Here is a 25,552-nt window from a genome sequence, read left to right as displayed (position 1 = left end):
TTCTGTGAGAAAATCTCCGTGGCTCAAAGGATAAACTTCATCCACTTGGTTTCTCCTGGTGTGTACCAGAATCCTTACTCCTGTGATTTGTTTTTTTATGGACAACCTTAAAGGTCTGCTTTTATTGATTATGAAGAAAAGAATATACTTTGTACATGAAATTCCAGAAGTCTGAATAATCTGGGATTGCTGAACATTCTATCTCTGTGAAGCACAGAGTCCTCTGGTATAGGACTAAAATCTTACATAAGAACAGATTTCAATGTGGAAAGTTAATAATATAGAAGATTTATAAGGAAACTTGTGAAGCATTACTTAATTACCCAAGCTGAAAGAGATCTGGTCTATATTTATCTTTTTTAATGGAAGATAGTACTTTTTCAACCAGCTATCTTTCCTAATTTGTTTAGGTATAATTTTTTTAAATATGATTAGGAAAATGTTGACAGTTTTGTTGCTATATAATTTTCACCTGTGTTTCATGGACATCTACAGTACAGAAATTGAACATTAATTATACAAATAACAAAAAGATTCTAGTAAAGTGCAACAACAGTAGCTTACTATAGCTACTATTGTGTCGCTTTTTAAATCTTTCTGTTATTTTGTAGAACTGCTGTTCCATTTCTGAACTGTAGATGTCCATGAAACATGGTGAAAATTTTGCAATTAAAAGATCTAGTTTTTCTAAATGAGTTTTGCATCTTTTATTGTATTAGTTAATAGCAATCTTCTATTGCAGTTAACAAATACTTTTAATTAGAATTACCATACATTACTGACCTCTCTTTCTTCAAATTCTTTCATCAGTTGTACTACTTTAAGCAGTTTTTTACTAAAATAAAGAACCAAAAGGCTTCAGTTCAGCAATGCAAAATTATATAAGTAAAGTGGATATTAGATCCAGTATTATTTCAAAGCCGAATGTAGAAACTATAGAAATTTCAGAAAAATAAGTTGACCAGAGAGCTTATGAGAATACACTCATCGGCATTCATGAGTTTTAGTGCAGACTACTTAGAAAACATAAACACTGCCCAAACGTCTATATATTCGCTTTCTGTTAGTCCATTTTGATAAGGTTTCACTGGCCTGACAGATGTTTTGAATTGGTTGGTTCTCCTCAGAGACCTTAAGAGAGCAAAAACTCTCGTTCAGTACTAAGGAACTTGAAATGTCGGAGAGGTATATTTTTCATAAACAAACTCTCAGCCGGTGTGCGTAAAAGTATTTACTAAAATAAAGAGCCAAAAGGCTTCAGTTCGGCAATGCAAAATTATATAAAGTGGATGTTAGATCCAGCATTATTGTATTTTTATGAAACTTCCATAGTTTCTACATTCAGCTTTGAAATAATGATGAATCTTATATCTCCTTTACTTATATAATTACATCAAACAGTTTTCCAAGTCTTTCTTCAAATTCTTTCAGCAGACTGAAAGAATTTGAAGTAAGAGAGAGATTGGGTGCACGAGTTAGTTAAGAAATCTTTCTTAATAGTCATCAACCTTGTAATTCCTTCCCCTTGACATTTTTGCCTGTTTCCAATTCAGGACCATGATCACTCTCACTGTCTAGGGATAAATACAACATCTAGGTCACAAAAAACAAATTTTTGGAATTCTTGAGAATTCCAAAAATTCCTTTCCCTTATTATTGTATATTGTTATCTCTGACCAGTTTATATTGCTATAGTGTTTATGTTGAGCCCATGCATGAAAGGTTGGTTTATCAACCTATAGTATACTAATTCTGTGTATGAGTTGTGAGGTGAGAAAGGAAAAACTTGTTTACATTTGGTTTGAAGGTCTGTATATTCTATTCTTTGGGAAACACGTGGGTGGGGAGACTGTTTGGCAATACAACAGTATTGCCGAACAGTCAAGAGGACGAAGAGGAAAATAAATTTGTTCTGTGGGTTTGGAGTTGAATTGTGAAGAGATATTGGCAACTGCACATTTCAATAGATTTAGTATAGTGTAGAGGAATTATTAATACTAGTTTATGTGAACATTTACATGGAAATGTTTATAGAAGATACATATTGCAGAAACCAAACAAATACAGATGGAGTGAGTTGGCAAGAGATAGATCATTAAATCAATCCAATTGCCCTCTTCTGTATTGAGTCAAGTATTTTTAGTGAGCTCAAGGGCACTACTTCAAATGTGAGAGAAATATTCTATTGGGTGGATTTTTATAAGGTAAACAACTGTTCAGAAGTGAAATAACACCCTTACGAGAAAGAGACATCTTAGTTTTATGGAAGAAGAAGAAGAGGCAGTGGTTGTGATGTGCTCATGCCAGGAGAGGCTTGATATTGAATAATTCCATGAAGAGAAATCTCATCTTGTTTAGATATTTCGTTGTCAAAGCTAATACTGGAAGAAAATGTTTCTTTATGTGGGGGAGGCAGAACTGTTTCTGTTGGCATTGAAATAGACTAGAAAAACACTAACTAGCTGTACACAAGACAGTGCTCAGAAACCAGTTTTAATGTACGAATATGAGAGTCGGATTAGAAATAATGGGCTTGATCAAAAACCTCGGATATGAGAGTTCTGGGAAAGATTATGGGAATGGATGGATGGCATCAGTAGCAGCATCACATTAAAAAAGGAGGATATTAGGAAAGACAGATCTGGAGCAGGAAGGAAATGTCATCAGGAAGGTTAGGGACTTTAGATATTTAGGTACAACAGTGAAAGAGGATAGGAGAGGCTGAGTAGGAAGTGGGATGCAGAATACAAACAGGATAGAGGAACTGAAGAGAGAAAGAGAGAGAGAGAGATGGCTGAAGTGCTGTGCAATAAGAGGGTGCCGATCAATCTAAAAGGCAAAATCTACAAGGCAGTAGTGAGATCAGCTATGGCATATGCTATGGAAACTGTGGCCTTGAGGAAAAATAACATCAGCAGGATGGAGGTAGTGGAGATGAGAATGCTTAGGTGGATGTGCGGTGTGACCAGAAAGGATCATCTGAAAAATTACTATGTAAGAGGAATGGTGAAAATTACGAACTTAGGAGTGAAAATACAGGTGGCAAGGTTGAGCTGGTTTGGTCATGTGATGAGTAAAGTGAGTAAAGAGGATGAGTATGTGGGAAGAAAGGTCATGCAGATGGATGTGCAGGGGAGGAGGAAGCACAGGTGGCCAAAGAAGAGATGGAGGGAGCTGGTAGAGGAGGACTTCAGGATAAAGAACTAGGATGTGGTTATAGCACAACACAGGATATGGAGGAGACTCACTGAGAACAGTGACCCTACTTAAGTGGGACAAGCTGCAGAAGAAGAAGATTAAGAACTTGATATTGTTATCATTCAATAATGTGTTAGCATTTTAGAATGTCATTATAAACACTCAGAGGAATACTAAGATCTTGGTGGATTGATCGATATGAGAGCTTGCTTAATAGACCTTTGTGCCAGACCCAGTCAAAAGCTTTAGAGATATCGAGTACAACTGCTTGAGATTTAACACTCTTCCATGATGTTTGTCCAGAAATGGGTGATGACATATATATATGAGCATATCTACTGTTGATTGGCAGTGTTAGAATCCATACTGGCATTAAGACAACATATAAGATCTGATAATACTGGAGTGTTCTTGACAGATAACAGGTTAATTTGGAGGAAAATTGTCAAGCGGAAGTTGGTGATATACCTTTTTTTAATATGTTGTAATGTCATAATACAAGGGTGGTCTGGAAAGTTCTCGGCCTAACAATGAAAAAACGAATTTAAAATTTTAAATTATTTTTATTTTACAACATAATCTCCCTTAAGACTAATATGTTTATTCCAACGATGCTCCAGTGCCATTATCCCATCCCTGTAGTGATTCTCAGTAAGATCTGCAAAATACCCTCTACTGCTGCAATCACCTCTTGATTTGAAAAAAAAAAATGCTGACCAGCGAGGAAGAGTTTTAGTTTTGGGAAAAGATAGAAGTCAGAGGGAGCCAATCTGGGGAATAGGGTGGATGTTCCAACAATTCATAGTGCAAATCCCTTAATTTTCCCATTGCCAGAGACACCTTTGTGGGCAGGTGCATTGTCCTAATGAAAGATGATTTTTTTCTTCTGCAAACCAGGTCTTTTCTCACAAATTTTTTCGTCTAGTCTGGTTAAAAGATTGGAATAATATTCCCCTGCTAATGGAACCGACTTTGTCTGCTTTGGCAGCTTCTGTCCACTGTTTTGACTGCTATTTGGATTCTGGTGTGCAATGGTGAATCCAAGTCTCATCCATAGTAATAAATTAACGCACAAAATCAGTTTCGTTCTTGTTAAAATGCTCCAAGCACTGTTCAGACTCATATATGTAAATTTAGGGACACAAAACACACATGTTGAACAGATTATTTTATTAATTACTAATAAAATAAAACTTGACGTTTTGACCCCTGTATCGAGGTCATCATCGGAAGAATACAAGTGTATACGGAACCAAGCTACATGCTCATGCCCTGTATACCGGTAAACTAAATCTACATAGTTAGTTAATCCTTTTCCCTAGCCTGACCTCTAGTGATAAAAAAAAAAATAAATAAATAAATAAAATATATATACAGGGTGTTCGGGATAAATTTGACATATTTATAATTAATTATATTTTTCCGTAAGTTACATGTATTAACACACACTTCTCTTCATTTAAAAGTTTGGACCCTTCTTCATTCATATACAAGATGTCAGAAAGGATGGATATCTGGAACCCACCTGAATCATGGAAGAGAATAACTTGTATCATGATGATTCGTGCCCGCCATCAAAATAAGGATATTACGACTGCTGCCCAATGCTCCCTGAATACAGTAAAAACAATCAGGCATGAACTAGAGACTTGCAATGGTGACTACGAGGATGTAGCAAGAAGAAAGATCCCTAGCAGACGATCTGATTGCGTTCGTACAGCAGAATTCCTCGCAAATCTGCAGGAACAGGTGTTGAAGAACCCTGGCATTGGAATTCGGGCTTTGTTCGTGGAGTTGCTAACTGTAGTCAAGCCCTGGATAACAAGGGTAGCCAATGGTAGGCCGTATGTATGGCAGCAGGATTCGGCCCCTTGCCACACCTCTGGGAAAAGTCAAAAATGGTTGTCTGAAAATTTCTACGACTTCACCAGTCCAAATGTTTGGCCTCCAAACTCCCCAGACCTTAACCCCATGGATTATTTTGTATGGGGCGCAGTTGAAAAAGACACCAATCGCACTTCCAGTAATACAAAAGCCCAGTTAATGGATAAAATTAAAACAGTTTTTGCGGCCCTTCCCAGGGAGACTGTAGCATCAGCTTGTTCGAGGTTCCGAAGCAGAATTGAAGCTGTGATCGATGCTAATGGTGGTTATTTTGAGTAAATCTTGTTGATAGTATTGTAATTAACTCTGCCTGTAATGTTTTTTTGTCAATTCATTAAATTTAATAGATACAAAGAAGATTTTCTTTTTCCTTACGAAACTGTCAAATTTATCCCGAACACCCTGTATATATAAAAATAAATAAATAAATAAATACAACTACAATAAACTGCTTAAGTCCTCATGTATTAATATTCTTCTGGATAGTTCTGATTGTTATAATATAATTTCTTTCAGTTGCTGTTGAAAGTTACAAACACTTCACCAGGTTGTCTTCTTATAGTGGGATTTTTCTATGCCTAGTTCAGGTTGTTATACAGGTTGTAGATGGGTCCTCCACATTCTTGAAATGGTTAGGCCATCATTTTTGTTGAGATTTGGGTTGTGTTTGAGCATTTCACATGACTCTTTAAATTTTCTCTCAAACCAGGTTTTGGTGCGGTGTAGGGACTTGGTATTTCTCCAATCAGTTTTGTGGGATGTTTGGAGTTCATGTTCAGAAAGGCTGGTTTTACCAAAACGGAGGTAATGTGTCGTTTGTGTTTGTTTTGTCTGATAGGGATAGTTCGCCCTGTTTCCCCTATGTATGGTATGTTGCATGTGCATTGTATTTTGTATACCCCTGAGTGGGCTAGATGTGTAAGAGGATCTTTAGAAGAACTGATTAGGTGTCTTAACTTATTTGGGAGTTTAAAGGTGGTTTTAATGTTGTATTTGTGAAGTGTTCTGTCTATTTTTTATGGAGGATCTTATGAATAGTTTTTTTACTGTATCCATTTTTGATAAATGTTTGGTTGATGATCTTGTATTCCTGGTTTAGAGCCTGTTCATTAGAACAAATAGTAAGGGCTCTGTGTTTAAGGGTGCTTATGACACCTAGTTTTTGTGTTGGGTGGTGGTATGAATTTTTGTGTATATATTGGCCTGTGTGTGTGTAGGTTTGCGGTAAACTGAGAAGGAGAGACAGCCAGAGGGAAGATGTGTGACATGTGTGTCTAGGAAAGGAAGAGAGTTGTGTTTTTCCATTTCAGTGATGAATTGGATACGTTTGTGTTGTTTATTTAGGTGGCTAAGGAAAGTATTTAGAGCTTTGCGCCCGTGGGGCCAAATGGCAAAAATATCATCGACGTATCTGAGCCAAATTTTGGGCTTTAGACATGCTGTCTCTAGAGCACGTTGCTCAAAGTCTTCCATATAAAAGTTAGCTATTGGGGGAGAAAGTGGTGAGCCCATGGCTGTACCTTCTTTTTGAAGGTAAAAATTGTTTTGCCACACGAAATATCCGGAGCGGAGTATGTGGGCAAAGAGGGCCGTGATGTCATGTGGAAATATGTTCTGTAGGAGCAAGATCGTGTCATTGATTGGGACATTGGTGAAAAGGGAAGTTATGTCAAAGCTGACTAATAAATCTTGGTCGTTGAGTGTAATGTTTTTAATTTTATTAATGAAATGTTGCATATTTTTTATGTAGGAAGGGGACCGATCTACCAATTCCTTGTGTGTGGCAGCTAATTTTTTGGCTAAGTGATAATTTGGGCTGTCAATTCCTTCAACAATCGGACGAAGCGGTGTGCCTGGTTGGTGTATTTTTGGCAGGCCATAAATTCTGGGCGCACGGGCATACTGAGATATTAATTTTTTTTTTGTTTTTTCGGGCCATGTGTGTGGACGGATTTGATTAATTCAGTTGTTTTCTTTTTGTTACGTTTTGTGGGGTTGTAGTTTACCATTTGGTAGGTGTTGTGGTCCAATATTAAATGGTTCATTTTTTCAATGCATGTTGTACGGTCTAAAAGGACAGTAGCATTGCCTTTATCTGCTTTCGTGATTATAATGTCTTGGTTATTTTTAAGGATTTAAGGGCTAGATTTTTGGTTTTGTTTAAGTTGGTGCTTAGTTTTTTGTTTGAATTTAGTATACACAATGTTTCCATTCGTATTTTATCAGCCAGCCAAAATGGTGGGGAGGGATCTTAAACCTCTCGATATGATACACAATATCAAGTTTGTTTACTGACCTCGGAGCAATGGCATAGTTCAAACCTTTCTTTAGCAGCGAGAGTTCATCTTGGGTGATATTGTGGTTTGATTGGTTGATAACTAAGCAGTGATCCGATGGTGGTTGGTTGCTCCTAACATTGTTTGTGGGCGATTGGCTGCTCCTTATGATGTCGGTTTGTGATTGGCTGTTCTTTTCATAATGGCGTCTTGATGGTCTTGTGCTGTTCTGTTGTTGTTGGGCTTGAAATTTCATTACTAATTTTTCTTTGTTTTTCAGTAATGAGTGCTTGGCCAAATCGTCAGTGATCCTGTCTAGAATCTCCCAAATTTCTGAAATAACGTACTCGGATAACTCCGTCCACACATGGCCCGAAGAAACAACAAAAAATTAATACCTCAGTATGCCCGTGCACCCAGAATTTATGGCCTGCCAAAAATACACAAACCAGGCACACCGCTTCGTCCGATTGTTGAAGGAATTGACAGCCCAAATTATCACTTAGCCAAAAAATTAGCTGCCACACTCAAGGAATTGGTAGGTCAGTCCCCTTCCTACATAAAAAATATGCAACATTTCATTAATAAAATTAAAAACATTACACTCAACGACCAAGATTTATTAGTCAGCTTTGACATAACTTCCCTTTTCACCAATGTCTCGATCAATGACACGATCTTGCTCCTATAGAACATATTTCCACATGACATCATGGCCCTCTTTGCCCACGTACTCCGCTCCAGATATTTCGTGTGGCAAAACAATTTTTACCTTCAAAAAGAAGGTACAGCCATGGGCTCACCACTTTCTCCCCCAATAGCTAACTTTTATATGGAAGACTTTGAGCAATGTGCTCTAGAGACAGCATGTCTAAAGCATGTCTCATTTAAACTCGGCAGTCCATTTCTTAATTGTCGAAAACAAAGAAGAGTGCCCATAAACTTTTATGAACTTCGAATGAATTTCTTTTGCCGTTAAACCTTATTTTACAAAGAATTTTATAACCACACAGTACTCAATTTTATCCATTTCAAGGGATACGGACAACACTTTTGCTTCAGACGGCTGTACAAAAAAAAAAACTACGTGATAGAATGACTTGCAATTTCACATGGATGCTTATGACAGATGTACCAACTTAGAATTTAAAAAAAATGCCGATAGTGCTGCCATCTATAGTCGAGGCCGAGAACTTTCAGATCACCCTCGTATCTTTTATACCCCTGAAGGTACATATCAGCCATTTGGTAATGATGAAATTGACTATGTTATCTGAACCCCATTAAAGGTTGGTTTGGAGATCGGAATTAAGGGTAGTGAAGGTTGAAGTTGTATAAGTTGTGGTGATATGTAAAAGGGAAGAGTGCAATTGCTGTTGTTAGCAAAACTATGTTTCAGGTTTACAGTCAACTAGAGTAGGTTGTTGATATATAGAAGGAAAAGCGTGGGCAAGAGAACAGAACCCTTGCATTTGTTGCATAGTAAGAGAATAAGGAACCATCCATCATTTTGTGTAGTGTGCATCAGTCAGAAAGCTGGAAATCAATTGCAGAAGGCTTGAGACATACAAAATGATGAAAGCTTGCTTAATAGGCCTTTGTGCAATACCCAGTTAAAAGCTTTGGAGATATCAAGTGCAATTACTTTAGATTTACCAGACTTTTCCATGATATTTGCTCAGAAATGGGTAACATATGTGAACATATCTTCTGTTGATTAGCAGTGTCAGAATCCATGCTGGCATTAATTTATTAGGATATTGTAGGAGTTGGTTACTGATGGTTCTCACCATAGCTTTAGAGGACTGAGATGAGAGAGACTGGGTGATAGTTTTATGGTAGTGATTTATTATCATTCTTGGAAATGGGTTGATTAATGACCAAGTTTGAGGCTATGGGGTAGACCAGTGGAGTAAGAGAGCATAAACAGGCAACCTAGGAGAAGAGTCAGTTCTGGTGCACAAACCTTCAGGACATTTGGAGGAATGCCATCAAAACCAGGAGAATTTTTTTAGCATCTAATTTGAACAATGAAAGGACAGAGAAAGCATTAAAATATTGAGCATTTTGAATAGATGGGGGACATTTCCAATGCATACATTGGAAGAAGTATGAAGCCAGGAGTAGGAGAAGTATTAAGAGAAGCTAGAAACCAAACAGCTTGGCTGCCATTTGGACTAGATGCAACTTCCCTGCCTTATTGCTCTTTCAAAGTATGTTTTGGAAGCTTTCAGTTTTTTTTTCTTGCAGTGTTTCAGTCTAGTGTATAAGCACTAAAGGAAATTCAAGTTCTTGATGAAAGTCAGTTGCAGTATGCATGATTTTTCAATAGTACATCCTTGGCACACATTTTGAAGAACCATGGCTTATATAGGAGACAGCAGTTTAGAGTGGCATTGGTTATGTACATTTCCATTCCAGTAAGAATTACTTTGGTGATGCGTTTGATGCATATATTTGAGTTGGAAAGCCAAAAACAATAAACTCATGGAAATGAGACATAGAAGTTGCAGTGGTCATTCCTCTCATCATTGTTCCACAGAAGAGTTGATAAGCACTAGATTGTGGTCTAAATTATTTAGGAAACATACGACATTCATGGTGTATTTGAAAGTATCACTAGTGAGGAAGAGATTTTGGGTGATTTGGGAATGGTTAGGGTTATTTGTATTCTGGTAGGTATGTGAACAATTTGTGTAAAGTCATTAGTGATTGCAAATGTCTCAGCATCTCTGCCTGCTTGGTCTGTGCAATTAGAAAGGAGAGCCAGTTGGTGTTACAAACATTAAAATCTCCTGGGAAGATAATTCTTCCAGATAAGTGGGACTGGAGAAAATCACCCTTTAAGGAGAGGAAGTCAAATAGTTCAGAATGACTGGTGGCATTCAGAGAGCAATAGAAACAGAAAATGAATTTGGCTGAGTTGGGTAGGGAGATTTTCAGCCAAAGAAGGTTAGTGAGGCTCATGGTTGAATGCTCTCTAGCATGGTGACAAATCCTCGGGTCAAAAGGAGTCCAGGTGTGTAGTTGGAAAGATGAGTAGTGCTTGAGATTTTGGTTTTTGTCAGGAAAAGTAGTTAGTGTTTTGCAAACTGGAGGTGATAAGGAATACTATTGAGATTGGAGTTTAGGCCACATGTATTTGTATAGTAAATTTGGAAGGCTCTGTAGTACTTGTTCACACATAGGTTGTGCGCTTTTCCTATGCACTGCCTGTATTTTGGTTTCCAAAGTGGCTAACAGTATCACTTGATTTCCACATTAACTTTCTTTTTTTTTTTTTCTTTTTTTTTGTAATCAGTGATCCAACCATTTTGACATTTTTCTTCTGGTTGTTTTTGTAGTTGATGTCCTCATTCTCTGTTAGGTTAGGTTGGGCCAAGCTCATGTGTGTGATTGAGGACAAGTGTCTTTGAACTTGTTTATGGCCACTATTAAATGTAATGTGCTTGTTGATGTGTCACAGGTCACTTTAAACAAAGTTCAGGAAGTTTTTTCTGTCCTTTCTTTATTTGTGGAATTGAAATGATGCATCTGATGATTTTTCCCAAGATTAAAATTGCACCCATACCAGTTCCATCCAGCTGTTTGTATATTTTCCTTTCCATATCAAATAACCAGAATAAATGCCGAATTTGAATAATTCAGTTATGTTGGTCAGAGGAGAAATGTGACTTAATGAGGTCAAAGGTCTTTGTCAAAGATGCATTGATGAAAAATGATGAAATAATGTCAATGCTAATCATAATATCAGAATCTATCAGGATTAAATTTTTTTATTGTTTTAAAGTGCAGAGAATTTTTAATAAAAGAGATAGAGTTGCCTGTGAGGAAGAAAGTGATTTGGATAAATGTTTGGCCAGTTTGTAGGTGGAGCTGTCAATGCTGTCAGTTATTGGAATGAAAAGGGTTATTAGGTATGTGAATTTTTGGGACCTGAAAAATCATCCTTTTACTCATCCTGGAGTGTACCTGCTACTGGAGTACCTGCAGGTACTCCAGGTACCTGCTAAACAGGCTAAACTGCAGGTACTTGGTACCTGCAGTTTAGCCTGTTTTGGACAGACTGGTTGATCAATTAACATCTGCCTTGAAGAATACAAAAATTACATCTGTGATCATCTGTATGGCAAGTCAGGACTGAGACCATACTCTGGATACTCCTCCACATAGAATTAAATTGAATAAGACATTGCTATTACATAGACGTCACAATATGTCTGAGAGATTGTTTTTGCAATCAGCATCAGCTATGAAGCATTCCCCCAACCTCAACAAATATGGTTGCATTAATTTGCTAGAGATCTGGGAAACAGTCATTTTGAGCCCAGGTAGTCAGACTTTTCCAAATTAACTTGACAGTTAGAGACAGATTAACTTGACAATATCCTTAGAGGGTGCCATGTTAGGGCATTATTAGATGCTGAGTAGAAAACCAGAGAAATATTAGTCAGTTTCAAATAATTTTTTTTTTCATCTGGTGGTGTGAATAACCATTAATATGAATAATCAACAACACCTAAGCCTTTTAATTTGATTCTTTAGAGAAACTTGTGATTAAGATTATAACATAACGACATGTTTACACAAGAATATTATATTTTAATTTGCCAAATATTTAAATTATATTTTGGATGATCAGTTGTTGGTATTCCACCTTGTTAAAAACTGTTCCTATGTAGCCACTGAAGATAGTCTGTTATTTTCAGACTGAAATATTTGGCAAATTAAAATATAATATTCTTGTGTAAACATGTCTATATGTCATAAGCCTTTTAATATGTGTAACTCCATACTTGCCAGTGTGTTTTTCAACATCCAAGTCATCCTTAAAAAATATGCCTTTTTTCCTTGTTTTCTCTACCATATCAGCACTTATCTTATCTAGGTTGCCAGCTTCATATCCAAAACCTTGCTGTCCTCCTTCCAAGGTTATGACCTCCAACCACACCTGAACTACTGAGCAGCCTTCAGTTTGCTCTATCTTCTAACCTCCTTTAAGTAAAGAAATTTCCTCTTTCCACCTCTCTTCGGACCTTGCCATTGCTAAGACTTACTCAGCCTGTTAAAAGCACCACCATTCTCGTGCACTCCCTGTAATACTCTGGTAGATATCCTGTCTAATAGGATGACTGTAATTACACAGAGATTTTGTCATATTCTACAATTCTCTGATCATTCTGCCTATTCTCATATCATCTCATATTAGTCCTAATCATGTCATTAACCAAGTTCCTTGTACCTGCAGTTTAGCCTGTTTTGGACAGACTGGTTGATCAGTTAACATCTGCCTTGAAGATGCCGGCCTGGTCAGCAGAGTGGTTAGCGTGTCCACTCTCCAGCCAAGAAGGCTGTGGGTTCGAATCCCGCCATGGGCATGGATGTTTGTGGTTATCTGTGGAAATACCAGTATTAGTAGTGGATGGTAGATGGCGCTGGTGTAGTTTGATTGAGTGGTGGAGACAGAGAGCTGTAGAGTGGGTGCCCTCCCTTGATGAGTCTTTGGACTCCCTGGAGGTGTCACGTAATAATAATAATAATACAAAAATTACATTTGTGATCATCTGTATGGCAAGTCAGGACTGAGACCATGAATTCATGAAATGAATGTGCTATGTATTATTCAAGTGTATTGCTTGGATGATACACCCTCACAAAGTGATCACTCAGGAATTCAACTATTTCTTCTGCTTCTGTCATGTTCCCAGCATTCATTAAAGTTGTCGTTTTTTCATAATCTGATTTTATCTTCCTTATTCTTCTTACCTGTACTTGGTGCTTTCCTTTCCCTCATCTCCTCTGATGCTGCTGCCCATCCATTTATCTTCCACCTGATCATTTACTACTTCCTTCAAACAACCAACCATTTCCAATGTATTACTTGATGCTATGGCACTGATTATTATTGTTTCCATTTTGATACTATTAGTAACTTCCCTACAAAATATTCTCTCTTCTGTATATTATTTTGAATCAGTTCTCATAGATTTGTCTTGGATTGCATAAAATAAGAATATTTATTCAACTTTAAAGAGCAGGTTTTCATAATCTATATCAATTTTTTTTTTCTTTGCAGATGATGATTCACATATATTGCAATGTAATAAATTACATTCCCCCCCCCCCCCATTGGGGCTTTTCAGTTTGCAATTTATATAGAAATCACCTTTGCCCTTTTCAAATATTTCAGCATTATAATATTAACAAAAGAAAAAAAAATGTGCATGTCATAAAATTTTTATGTCTAAAGAGGTGAAATACCATGCAGGTATTTTTTATTTATTATTAAATTGAATGGTATTTATTAAATATCATTCAATTTAATAATAATAATAAGCTCATTACAATTTCTGTAACCTGTAGCATATCAGTGCCATGTATATGTCAGCAGATGATTTAGGAAGAAAGAAGGAAAGCTGAAAGGATAAGAACAGAGTAAAGAATTATAAAACATTTTGTTAATCCTGTCATAATAATTGAAAAGCAATGACATGAAAAAAAATTCATTTTTTTGCTTTTCTTTTACTGCAAGAGTTTAGATTTAGGAAAAGCTTTGTTAGCATAACAAGATTTAAGTTAACACATACGTGTAAAAATCTCTTAAAGAGTTTTCTCCCCTGCAGGTAAATGATGTTTTAAGAAATCAGAATATTAAGCCACATTGGGTTTTTGCCTTGGACAGTTTAGTACGTAGTGCAGTTCAAGCAGCAATAAGCATCTTATCACCTGGTAAGTATGGTTACTAATAAAAAAAATAGTAAACAAAAAATCTATATTGTATATTACTAACAGTTGCAATATTGCTTAATCACAATTTAAACAGAAATCACACAGTTGAGATTTGTGTGGCTTGAAATGTCCATAATTAGTATTTGTCAGGTAAGAAGAAACAAAACTTTTTAGAAAAATAATATTTAATTACTAGTTTTGTACATCATGTCATGTACATCTTCAGATTGAATAGAAATAGAAATAGAAAAAAAGGTATTAACAGATTTCTAAATTAAGAACTGCTATACTTTGAACGAACACAAGCCAGATGTTGAATATGACATTAAGATGTCAGATGCATAGCTCACTGTTCAAGCGTGCTGTGTAACTTCTCTCTCATAGACTAATTCATTAATATATAGATCTTTGATATATGTTGACCAAAGATGAGACTTTAATTTTTATTACATTAGGTTGTTTGACATCATATCATTTCACTACCCTTTTTATATCTACAAACATGATTCTTGAATTCTATGTATAGTGGTTTTTTTTTTTTTTTTTTTTTTTTTTTTTTTTTTTTTTTTTTTTTGAGTTGCCAAAGTACGTTCGGACTTGGTTATAAAGAGGAAGCACTAGTGGATCAACAAAAGTTCCTTTTTATTCATTACTCACTATATCAGTGATGAGTTGAATTTACCTCCTTTTTTTTTTAATTCTTAATAACTGGATAAAAAATTATTCAAAAAATAAAGATAAACATACCTAGATATTATTTGTGTGAATATGCTTGTATAACTACAATACACTTAATATTAAACACAATTTATTTGTCCATAATTTTAAAACCATACACTTAATACTAAGCACATTTTATTTCTCTGTAATTAAAACAAATGCTAATTAATAATAAACACAATTTCAGTTATTCAACTTACTGTTGTTACAAAATCTCGCGTACAAATTGTGTTGCAAATTTTCCCGCTTAAGCCTTCAAGATTGGACCATCTGTTGAGAATCCAGCACTTCTTTGTATAGTGAACTATTGATGCAATGTTTTTTTTTTTTGGTTATGTTGTTTTCCACTGCTGATATATAAACATATTTATTCTTTCATAATGTCAATAGTGTTGAAGAGGACAACATTTTTCACTCTACATTCTAACTTGAATAATTTCAACTTTTTAACAAACTGGGAGACTGGAGACTTTCTTTTTAGATGAGAGATAAATTTCATTACCCAGTTGAGAGACCATCTTCCCAATTGGAGTACTGAAGTGGCTTGGAAAAAAGTTCCATATTTGGTCTCTAGAGTAGGGTTTCTGGACTAAGTAAAAAATAAATTAAAAAAAAAAAAATCATACAAATTAATAAAAATACAAAAAAAAATCCTTAGCCCACCCACGATACAAAATGTAGTATAGGTTTGCAAATAAACTTTTGTGGGAGCATCACACAAAAAAAAAAAAAAATTCTTTTAGTAGACATGTTTCCAATGGAAGGGTTCATTTTTAACTGATTTTACAGTTGTGTCACTGTTTAGGCAAAATGAGGGAGGAGGCCTGAGGCTAGACACTGGAGAGGTAGGTAGAGTGGGAATGGTTCCCAAAAGCAAGTCACTCCTTTCATTTTTGTCTATTCCAAGAACTACCCAACAATTAAGAATTTTTGCATAGTTACCAAAATTTGTACAGTATATCCATGTAGTATGCTCATTATAAAAGTGAGCATTTGTATGAGAGTATGGGTAAACTAAAATCATTATGGCCTTCTGCTCGTTATAGCCATGATCTCATTATTTCCATATTTGTTACAACAAAGTTTGACTGTACTTGATATTTTCTTTGGTGGTGTGGAACACCCTTGACTTATGTGTATGTGTTCATTTCTTCTCCACCTTTTTAATATGTTCTTTGAGGCAGATTTCTCCATATCAACCCATTTGTCCAACATAACAAATACTGCATGCATTGTTCAGAAAATTTTGCACATCCTGGTCATTTAAGAGGAGAGTGAGGTTGCTTGCAATCTTGGTATCGTGGACACCTTTTGCAGCAACATGAAGACAACTTTTAAGCTGTATTGCTTGAATATTTTTGTAATTTTATCTGTAGCATTTTTTATGTTTAGTAAGGAAAGGGGACCTTTGTAGAAATTCACATTTAATCTCATAATGTTATACGCTTGAATAAATAATTAAATTCTATAGTTGATATCCTCAGTAACACATAAGAAATAGAGAGAAACTATTTCTATAAAGTTACAGTTAGCTTGATGTGATACAAATATTCAAATCAAAGTTCTACAGCCAAGACCAGCTGTTGTTATTAGTAGTATTGATATGTTTGTCTGTTGGTGCTGTTTACATCCTTATTGTATTCTACCCATGTATTGATTAGAGTGAAACCATATTCTTTATTTCCTCCATATGCCTAAGTTGGATAACCAGGTTGAGTAATTACAGCATTCACCAGTTTATCATCATAAACTATTGAATGCTGTAACTACTCCTTCCTTTCCTTTTCCAAACCATACCATTCACCATCACTTTCCATTAAAAAAAAATCTACTCACTTCACCTGCTCACAGTCTACTTATATAGCTTCATGTTCTTTCCCTGTCTCCCCACTGCCAACACCACTCAGTGAAAATTCTCCATTCACATTAATTTAGTAACAACCCTTTACCAAGTTATATGTCATAATCATATCCTTCCCCTCCTCCTCCTCCTCTTATCCACTAGGAATGGGAGTTGGCAGCCTTTTCTGAGTGAAGAGCCATTTTTGACCTTAAAAACCAAAGATCCTTAGATCAAAATTGGGGGTGGGGGTTAAAAATGAATAGAGTGAGGTGTTTTATTAAAAAATATACATATATTTTGAAATATTATTTATTAATACTGAAAAAATGTAACAAACAATTAAGTATGAATTAATGTAACCTTTGCTGCTGAACTTCTTGAGTAAGTCCCTCAACATCAGACAAGTATGCTGTAATTTTTATTATTAAACATGATGAGAGACTCACGTTGTTCAGATAGTTAATAATACTACATCACTTATTTAAAAAGTCAAGTGATTTATAATATGAATTCACATACCTATCACACATGTTGTATGTAGTGTTATCCTAAAAACAGTAAATTACACAATAACCGCAGTAATTAACTTTAATGAAATGAAAGTACAGATATTTTCTACTGAAAATAAAAGTACATAATCAGTGCGTAAAAACGAGCAAATCAAAGAAACGGGAATATAAGGTACATACAGCAGTCGGTGGTTTACCAATTAAAAACTGTTGCCGCATGCTAGAAATTAATATTAATACAGTAAAACCCCGTGTTTATGTTCCCGCAATTTACGTTTTCCTACCATTTGTGTCATTTTCCGTTGGTCCCGTCTTAAGGCCTATTCTTACGATATATTGTTTTCCCACCATTAACAATTTGATGTGGATGTTATTTCCTGTGATTTGCGAGTTTTTCTTGAGTGGCAACACTGATTTTCGAATTGATTTCCTCTCATTCAAATCGATTTCTGCGGAAATCTGCGCATTTCTGTTCCCAGATGACATTGCTTTTGGCTGTAGTTTCGTTTCTGCCATCACAGTGACTTGCAAGCTTGCTGTAGTGATGAGCAATACCGTGATTTTTCAATCACAGTACGAATTGATACTGTGAAGTTTTCATATCAGTAATTTTAAACTGTCAGTAGCTCGTGGCACCTGTAACGTGTTGTGATGTGATTTCACATTCACAGTGCTGTATTGAAATCGTGAACAAGGATCGTACACAAATTGTGAAATCACATTCACACTTCTACCAAGTAACAGTTGTTACTTGTGAATATTAGATGTCAGTGAATAAACCACAGTTCATGAAATATCGCTTCACTAGCTTGCAGTGTTCGTGTTCATAGTTGCAATTCAGAAGCATGTGGTATATTGCAGAGTTTCTGCTACGCAATTTAGCATGTGATAGTTGCTTTCAAGTTGCAGTAGTGGATGATCCATGTTAGTGACATGGAGAAAAAAGATAGAAAATGTATTTCAGTAGAAGAAAAGATGGCAATTCTGCAACATGTAGATCGGCATGGTGCAATATATGTGCAATTAGCAAAAGATTTTGGACTCTCCGTGTCCACTTTGAACACGATAGTAAAAAACAGGTCAAGCATTGAACTCAATACAAAGCAGTCTGGTGCTATGTCAAAAAAAAAACAAAAATATATCCAGACATTGACATACAATGAATTGTATAAACTTGTGGCAGAGTGGTTTGTTTCTACAAGAGCATTGGGTTTTCCACTCGATGGTACTATACTCCTAGCAAAAGCCCTTGAATTTGCTGCAAGGTTGGGATTAATGGTTTTACTGCGTCACCGTGTATAATCAAGTGTGTGGAGAAAGTAATAGTGTTGCAGGGGGAAGCTGTAAACCAGTGGAAACATGAACTGAAGACTATTATTCAGGACTACGAACTGAAAAATATTTTCAATGTTGATGAAACTGGGTTCTTTTATAACATTCTGCCAAGTAAAACATTGTGTTTTAAAGGAAAGAAGTGTCACAGTGGAAAACTCAGCAAGCAGAGGGTAACTGTTTTGCTCATGGTCAATGCCGATGGATCAGAAAAATTACCTCCGCTGGTATTTGGTAAATTAAAAAAATGTTTTAAGATGTTTTAAGAACGTGAAAAATCTGCCTACTAAGTAAGATGCCAGCAGCACAGCATGGATGACCAGCGGCATCTTCACATCTACCATGCATGCTCTGGATGCTAAAATAGGGGCAAATCACTGCCAAATACTACTACTGCTAGACAAATGTCCTGCACACCCTGAAGATCTGCAGCTCAGAAACATTAGATTGTTCTTTTCCCCTAATTGTACAAGTGAGCTTCAGCCATTAGATGGCGTCATCCATGCATTTAAATGAAAATATAAAAAAATGCTTGTTGAAAAAAAATAAGCTGTGTTTATGCATGATAATGGTATGGACCCAAAACAAATGACCATATCAATCCTTGATGCCATGCATTATGTGGCAAGCACTGCATGTTACTCCTGAAACCATATCCAGCTGTTTCCGGAAGGTAGGAGTTATGTTTGTGGAAGAGGAGGAAGAAGAAGATGTGTCAGAGCCCAACAACTGGCATGTGATGGATGAATCTTCCTCATTTCGAGACTATGTTGATGCTGGTGTGATCAGATCAATAGTACAAAGTGTAGAAGACATCCTTTCCAACCACCTTGGCGAAGAAGAAGTGGTTGAAGAATACTGTGATTAAGAACCTACCGTCCCTACTAGTAAAGAAGCACTGGAAGCTATCTCTGTTTTAAGGTGGTATATTGCAAGTGCATCAGGAGACGATGGGACATTTAATGCCTTATACACTGTGAAGAGGCAGGTGGAACTTATAAGATGCAGAAAAAGCAAAAACGATCAACAATTAAAGATTTTTTTAAATAGATAAATGTAAGTAATTGTAAATTCATTTATTTTCAGTTATTAAATTTTGTAATCTAGTATGTAGAGTCACATACTAGCAGTAAGTCATCTTTCAGCCTTTTTTTTTTAATGTTTTTTACATTTTCTGCTATTTACACTTTTTTCCATCAGTACTCTGGAAAGTATAAAAAAAGGGTTTTACTGTATTATTAAAAACTATTTTTGATGGCTACATAAAATAAGAATCTCCCAAACTTTTGGGAGAGAGAGAGACAATCGTTCCAAATCAGATTTGGCTGATGTAAAAGGGCTTTGCAACTTTCTTTGAAAAGGCATTCATATTTAAACCTGCTTCTATGGAGAAGATGAGCTTCATTTCACTGGATACTGTGTTTAGTGTCAATACTATGTTGTGCCAGACCAGACTTTTGAGGTTTCATGTATTCAATATAATATTGATGGTCATTAATTCCTTTTTTCCACAGAATGGCCGGCCTGTCTGCCCAAAGTATGTTAGATTACATTCAAAAGGTATCTGGTAAACACCAGCTAATGATAGAGGTGGCAGTTTGTCTTTTGTAGATAGCAACAGATGAGAAATTTCGTTGATAGGAAAATATGGGGGAATGAGATGATACCTCTTCAGAATTCTTCAAATTGGTTCAGAGATGCTAGAAATATAAGGAATTATAACCCTGCGGTCTGTTGAAAAATCCTGAGGTGTTGGAACATAGGAGTCATTTATCTTCTGGATTTGATTAAGGTTATAACCATTAAATTCCATTAACGTTTTAATAGTGAGAAGTCCTTGTTGTAAGCTTGAGGGAGAGGTGCACACATTATGTGCTTAATTAAGTTATCAAAATTGTGTTATCAAGTCTTTAATTAATAGAGCACATAATGTGTGTTCCTCTCCGTCAAGCTTACAACAGGAACTTCTCACTATCAAAACGTTAATGGAATTTAATGGTTACAACCCTAATCAAATCCAGCAGATAATTGACTCTTATGTTCCAACACCTGAGGATTCTTCAACAGACTTCAGGGTTCCAATTCTTTATATTTCTGGCATCTCTGAACCGATTGGTAGAATTTTGAAGAAGTATCACTTCATTCCCACATATTTTCCTATCTACAAAAGACAAACTGACAACTCTGTCATTAGCTAGCATTTACCAGATACCTTGTGAATGTAATCTAACATATTTTGGGCAGACAGGCCATTCTGTGGAAAAAAAGAATTAATGACCATCAATATTATATTGAATATGTGAAACCTCAAAAGTCTGGTCTGACACAACATAGTATTGACACTAAACACAGTATCCAGTGAAATGAAGCTCATCTTCTCCATAGAAGCAGGTTTAAATATGAAGCCCTTTTACATCGGCCAAATCTGATTCAGAACGATTGTCTCTCTCTCTCTCCCAAAAGTTTGGGAGATTCTTATTTTATGTAACCATCAAAAATAGTGTTTTTCTAGCATGCGGCAACAATTTTTAATTGGTAAACCACTGACTGCTGTAATATTCCTTATATTCCCGTTTCTTTGATTTGCTCGTTTCTACGCACTGATGATGTACTGTTATTTTCAGTATGAAATATCATGTAATTTATTGTTTATAGTCATGCCTACAGGTACCTTTAAAGATTAGTGTTATCCTATTTAACTGTTTTATACATGATTAACTTTGACACCATACAGTACATATGCTCTTCTTGTGATGCACAAACTAAACTGAGAAAGTTTTGCATTGTGCATTTCTCATACATGCAGGCTACATGGCATACAAGGGCTTCAGTTGCCAACCCCTGCACTAAACTCTGCAAATTGCATTTCCTTAATCACTGTATGTACATATTCAACATTCCAGAGAATAGACCCCACATAGTGAATCATCTCTGGGTCCTTTCAAATATCTCATCATCCTTCTGAAAACCATATCAGTATACAGTGATCCATATGTGGCCTGATCAAATCTACCTTATACATTACAACCGCAATTTCCATAATTTTACAGATCAGTGTCATCGGCATCATTGCCGTAATCCGTTTTGCTTCCCTCACAGTTGAAGCAATTAGTTTCTTAAATTTAGTTCCTTCCACCATCACCTGCTGATCTATTATTTCTTCCACTTTCTCAGATGTATCTCTGCTAATTGCATACTCTGCATCCTATCTTTGCTTCCTTAATTTTAAAACATTACACTTTGCAACAATGAGCTGGTAACCCCATTTATTTTCTCACTCTGTCTATTCAGAGTGAGAAAGTAAGTGGGGTTACCAGCTCATTGTTGCAAAGTGTAATGTTTTAAAATTGTTAAACTACATTTGCTCTCTTCCTCCCTATAGTTCTTCATAGCATTGCATTATCTGCAAACTACTGCATATCCCCAATTCAGTCCTTCCCCAATATCACTAACATAATAGTTAACAACAACAACAGACCCTTGAGACACACCATTAGTGACCTTCCTCTTCCAGGATATTTTCATTCCACTACACTACTTCTGATACCTATCAGACAAACCAATCTCCAGTTGAATGCACCAATCTGTTATCCATTCCCATCTGTTTTCAGTTTAATGACCAACTTGTCAAGTGGCAATATATCAAAGGCCTTTGCAAAATATAAATATACCATGTTTATGCATCTCTCTTGTCCAATGCATTTGTCACCTTGTTATAATAAATAAGCAGATTGCTAAAACACAATCTTCCTTTAGCAAACCCATGATGTCCATCAAAGAGAATGCTAGTATTAACAACACAGTTTTGAATCTTGGTGCTAACTAACCTCTCCAACACTCTAATCTCCAGACATTAATTTGCCAATAATTTGAAAGTAGTCTAATTGCTTCCCTTCTGAATAGAGCTATTTTGCCCTCTTTCCACTGCTTTGGAACATGGTCCAGTCTAAGTAAGACTCATATTAATTAACTGCATCAAGATAGTTGATAACTCCCTGTAACATTCCATCAGAATACCTGGTAATATATATCATGAAGTCCTACTGTCTTATTAACCTCTATTTTATTCAATTCCCCATATACCTCCTGACTTCCCATTGTACTCATTCTCTGCATGATGTCGCATTCACAGGATGAAATACCTTTATGAATTGTCCATTTAATATATCAGTTGTATTCTCCATTGATAACATTCTATCATTTTCAACAGCCATTATCCTCCCTTCCATAATTATTCTTTCTTCTCCTGGTCACATATCAAAAGACCTTCCTAAGATTTTTTTACCTCATTTCTTTTGCCATCATTACAAACCTTGTTCACCTACTCATGCTGCCTCCATACCTTCTACCAGGTTGCATGCTTCACATCATCATTGACCCATTTCACACCTACCTTATTTTACCTCCTGATCCTTGAAATACATTCAGACAGTGTTTCTGCTGAATAATTCTGGAGTGGTTCCTAAGCAGAATTGATCTCCTTTCCATCCAGTTCCTCATTTCATGATATAGCTACAAGCCATCTCCTCAGCTTTTCATAAACACATGTTATTTAGACCATTCTCACCTGTTTTTGTCTTCTTCATTTTAGTAACACCAATTCATTGATTCTTCTTCTTCTTTATGAATTATAATTCTTCTGCTAGTTCCACTTTCTTTTCATTGTTATTTCTTATATTGATGGTGCATGTCTTGAATTCTGCTGATGTTGCTGATTCTACTGACTAAGGAAGAAGTAGAGGAATTTATCTGGTCACTAGAGATGGAAGCTGACTTAATGAAAACAGAATAGCTGGTCCTTGTTCAAGATCTAAAAATGGAGGAGAAGAAAATGAATGCCAGACTCTTATAAATATTTAGGGAAAATATGGAGAAAAAAGTGAAAATCTAATAATACTAGTAAGTACCTGCTGAATTTCTATTCATGACATGAACTAGTCATTACTAATATCTTATTCCATCACAAGGATATATGCAGATTCACATCATAAGAAAACAAACATGAAATATCTTATTGCCAATGTTGTTGTTAAGCATATTCAGGATGCAAGAATATACACTGCTTAGAAGTGAAGTCAATAAATACCATAATGTGAGGAACAAAAAAGCCACCTGGTTGGCTGAGTGGTTAGAATATCCACTCTCCAGCCAAGAAGATGCAGGTTTGAATCCTGCCTAAGGCATGGATGTTTGTGTTTGTCCTACTAACCATTTGCCATATGTACTGCTGTAACCTGTGTCCTGGCACAGTATGACCCTTGATGTCTCTGCATGATAAAAATCAAATAAAAACCTAAGCCCACCTTAATAAGATGTGGGAACTCCTTTCACTTCAGCAACAGTAGAAATCCTATGGGGTATAATTTTCACAGGTGTATGATAGCAATCAATGTGAATTTGGACCATTCTTCCTGTAGGCCTATAATGAGGACTGTTGTGAGGCAGGCATCCCTTGACCTCATGTGATGCTCTGATTCATCCCACAGATGTTCGATAGGGTTAAGATCAGGACTCTGTGGAGGCCAGCGAAGTGTGGTAATGTTCATGCCACAAACCATGCAGTTACAGCAGCAGCCTTATGATGCATTGCATTGTCTTGCTGAAAGAGACAATGGAAATTTTTCTACAGTCAGTTCTGTAGAAACACCACAAAGTAGGTAGCATTGCATTGTCCAGAATGTTGGGAGAATGCCATGAACATTCAACTCTCGGAGTTGAATGTTCATGGCAACACAAACAGAGGTCCGAGATCAAACTAGGATAACAGAACCATACCATCATATAGTAGCAAATAAATTAATCCAAACAAGTTGAATTTTTGTTAAGTTTTAGGTTTTTAGTTTGATTTTGTTTTTTATTAATATTACTACCCCCAAGACCTCATGGAGTTAAAGACTCATCTGGGAGGTCCTTTTATCTCTCTCTCACACACACACACACACACACAGCTCATCATACCTTGCCTTGAATGCATTCAAACTCCTTGCAGACATCACACTCTCAGGCAAGACATTCCAATCATTTACAACTCTGCACAAAAAAATCCTGCCTCTCACTCTCCTACTCACACCTTCTTTATACAGTTTTCAGGGATGACCTCTGGTTCTCCCACTATTTTCTGTAGAACTTCTCCATCATTGATCCTATAACAATCCCTTACCAACTTGTAGGCCTATCATATCTCCCCTCTTCCTCCTGTCCACCAGACTCTGCAAATTACATCTTCTCAATATTTCCTCATACTCGACACTCCAGAGGTCAGAAACTACCTTAGTCAATCGCCTTTGGACCCTTTCCAACATCTCTTCATTCTTCTGAAAACCATGTGACCAAATCTGGGCACAATAGTCCATATGTGGCCCAATCAAAGCCTTATACAACGGAACAAGAATCTCCCTACTTCTACACGTCAGTGTCCTCCGCATCATTCCCAGAAGCCTTTGTGTTGTCTTCACAATTTTGGCTATGGTCCCCTAAATTTCAGATCCTTATCCACTATCATCCCCCAGATTCTCTTATTTCTTGCACCTCCAACAATATATCCTCACCAAGCATAAATTCTGCATCCCATCTTTGTTTTCCAAATTTTAAAACCTTGCATTTTGCAACATTCAACTTGCATCCCCATTTCCGTGCCCAGTCACTCAATTTATTGATTCAATAAATTGGAAATTAATAATGATTTAATTTTTTTCATGTAGTACTATCATATCCTGTACATCCCTTGAGGGTACATGGCAGGAATTTGATGATGATGATGATAAATTGAATGATTAAATTCAATATTTAATGATTCAGGTCTTCTTGTTTGGCCACAACATCTTCACTACCCTTCATGGTTCGTCCCAACTTTGCATCATCTGCAAACAACTGAATATCTCCATCCAAATCTTCACCTATATCATTAATATACAAATTAAACAGTAATGGCCCCAAAACAGACCCCTGAGGCACTCCACTGGTGACTTTCCTTTTCCTGGATATCGCTCCCCCTATACACAACTTATTGATACCTATCAGATAGCCAGTCTCCAATCCAATGCACTAATCTAATATCCAAC

At 36.2% G+C, this 25,552-nt stretch overlaps 1 protein-coding gene across 6 annotated transcripts in view; it reads left to right on the top strand.

Annotated features, from left to right (window-relative positions):
- Positions 1-25,552, top strand: part of Ask1 (apoptotic signal-regulating kinase 1) — a 937,451-nt gene that overhangs the window by 772,640 nt on the left and 139,259 nt on the right. For all 6 annotated transcript variants that reach the window (XM_090395264.1, XM_090395267.1, XM_090395262.1 and 3 more), the window contains one exon: positions 13,982-14,087. In XM_090395264.1, the coding sequence (XP_090251390.1) occupies positions 13,982-14,087 (106 nt within the window). The remainder of the gene's footprint in view (positions 1-13,981; positions 14,088-25,552) is intronic.

The sequence above is a fragment of the Typopeltis vanoorti genome, chromosome 7 (assembly GCF_054136105.1).
Source record: "Typopeltis vanoorti isolate ZY-2024b chromosome 7, IOZ_Tvanoo_1.0, whole genome shotgun sequence".
In the NCBI taxonomy this organism is placed as follows: Eukaryota; Metazoa; Arthropoda; class Arachnida; order Uropygi; family Thelyphonidae; genus Typopeltis; species Typopeltis vanoorti.
Note: the sequence above shows the minus strand (reverse complement) of the source record. Positions and strands in the feature narration are given on the sequence as shown.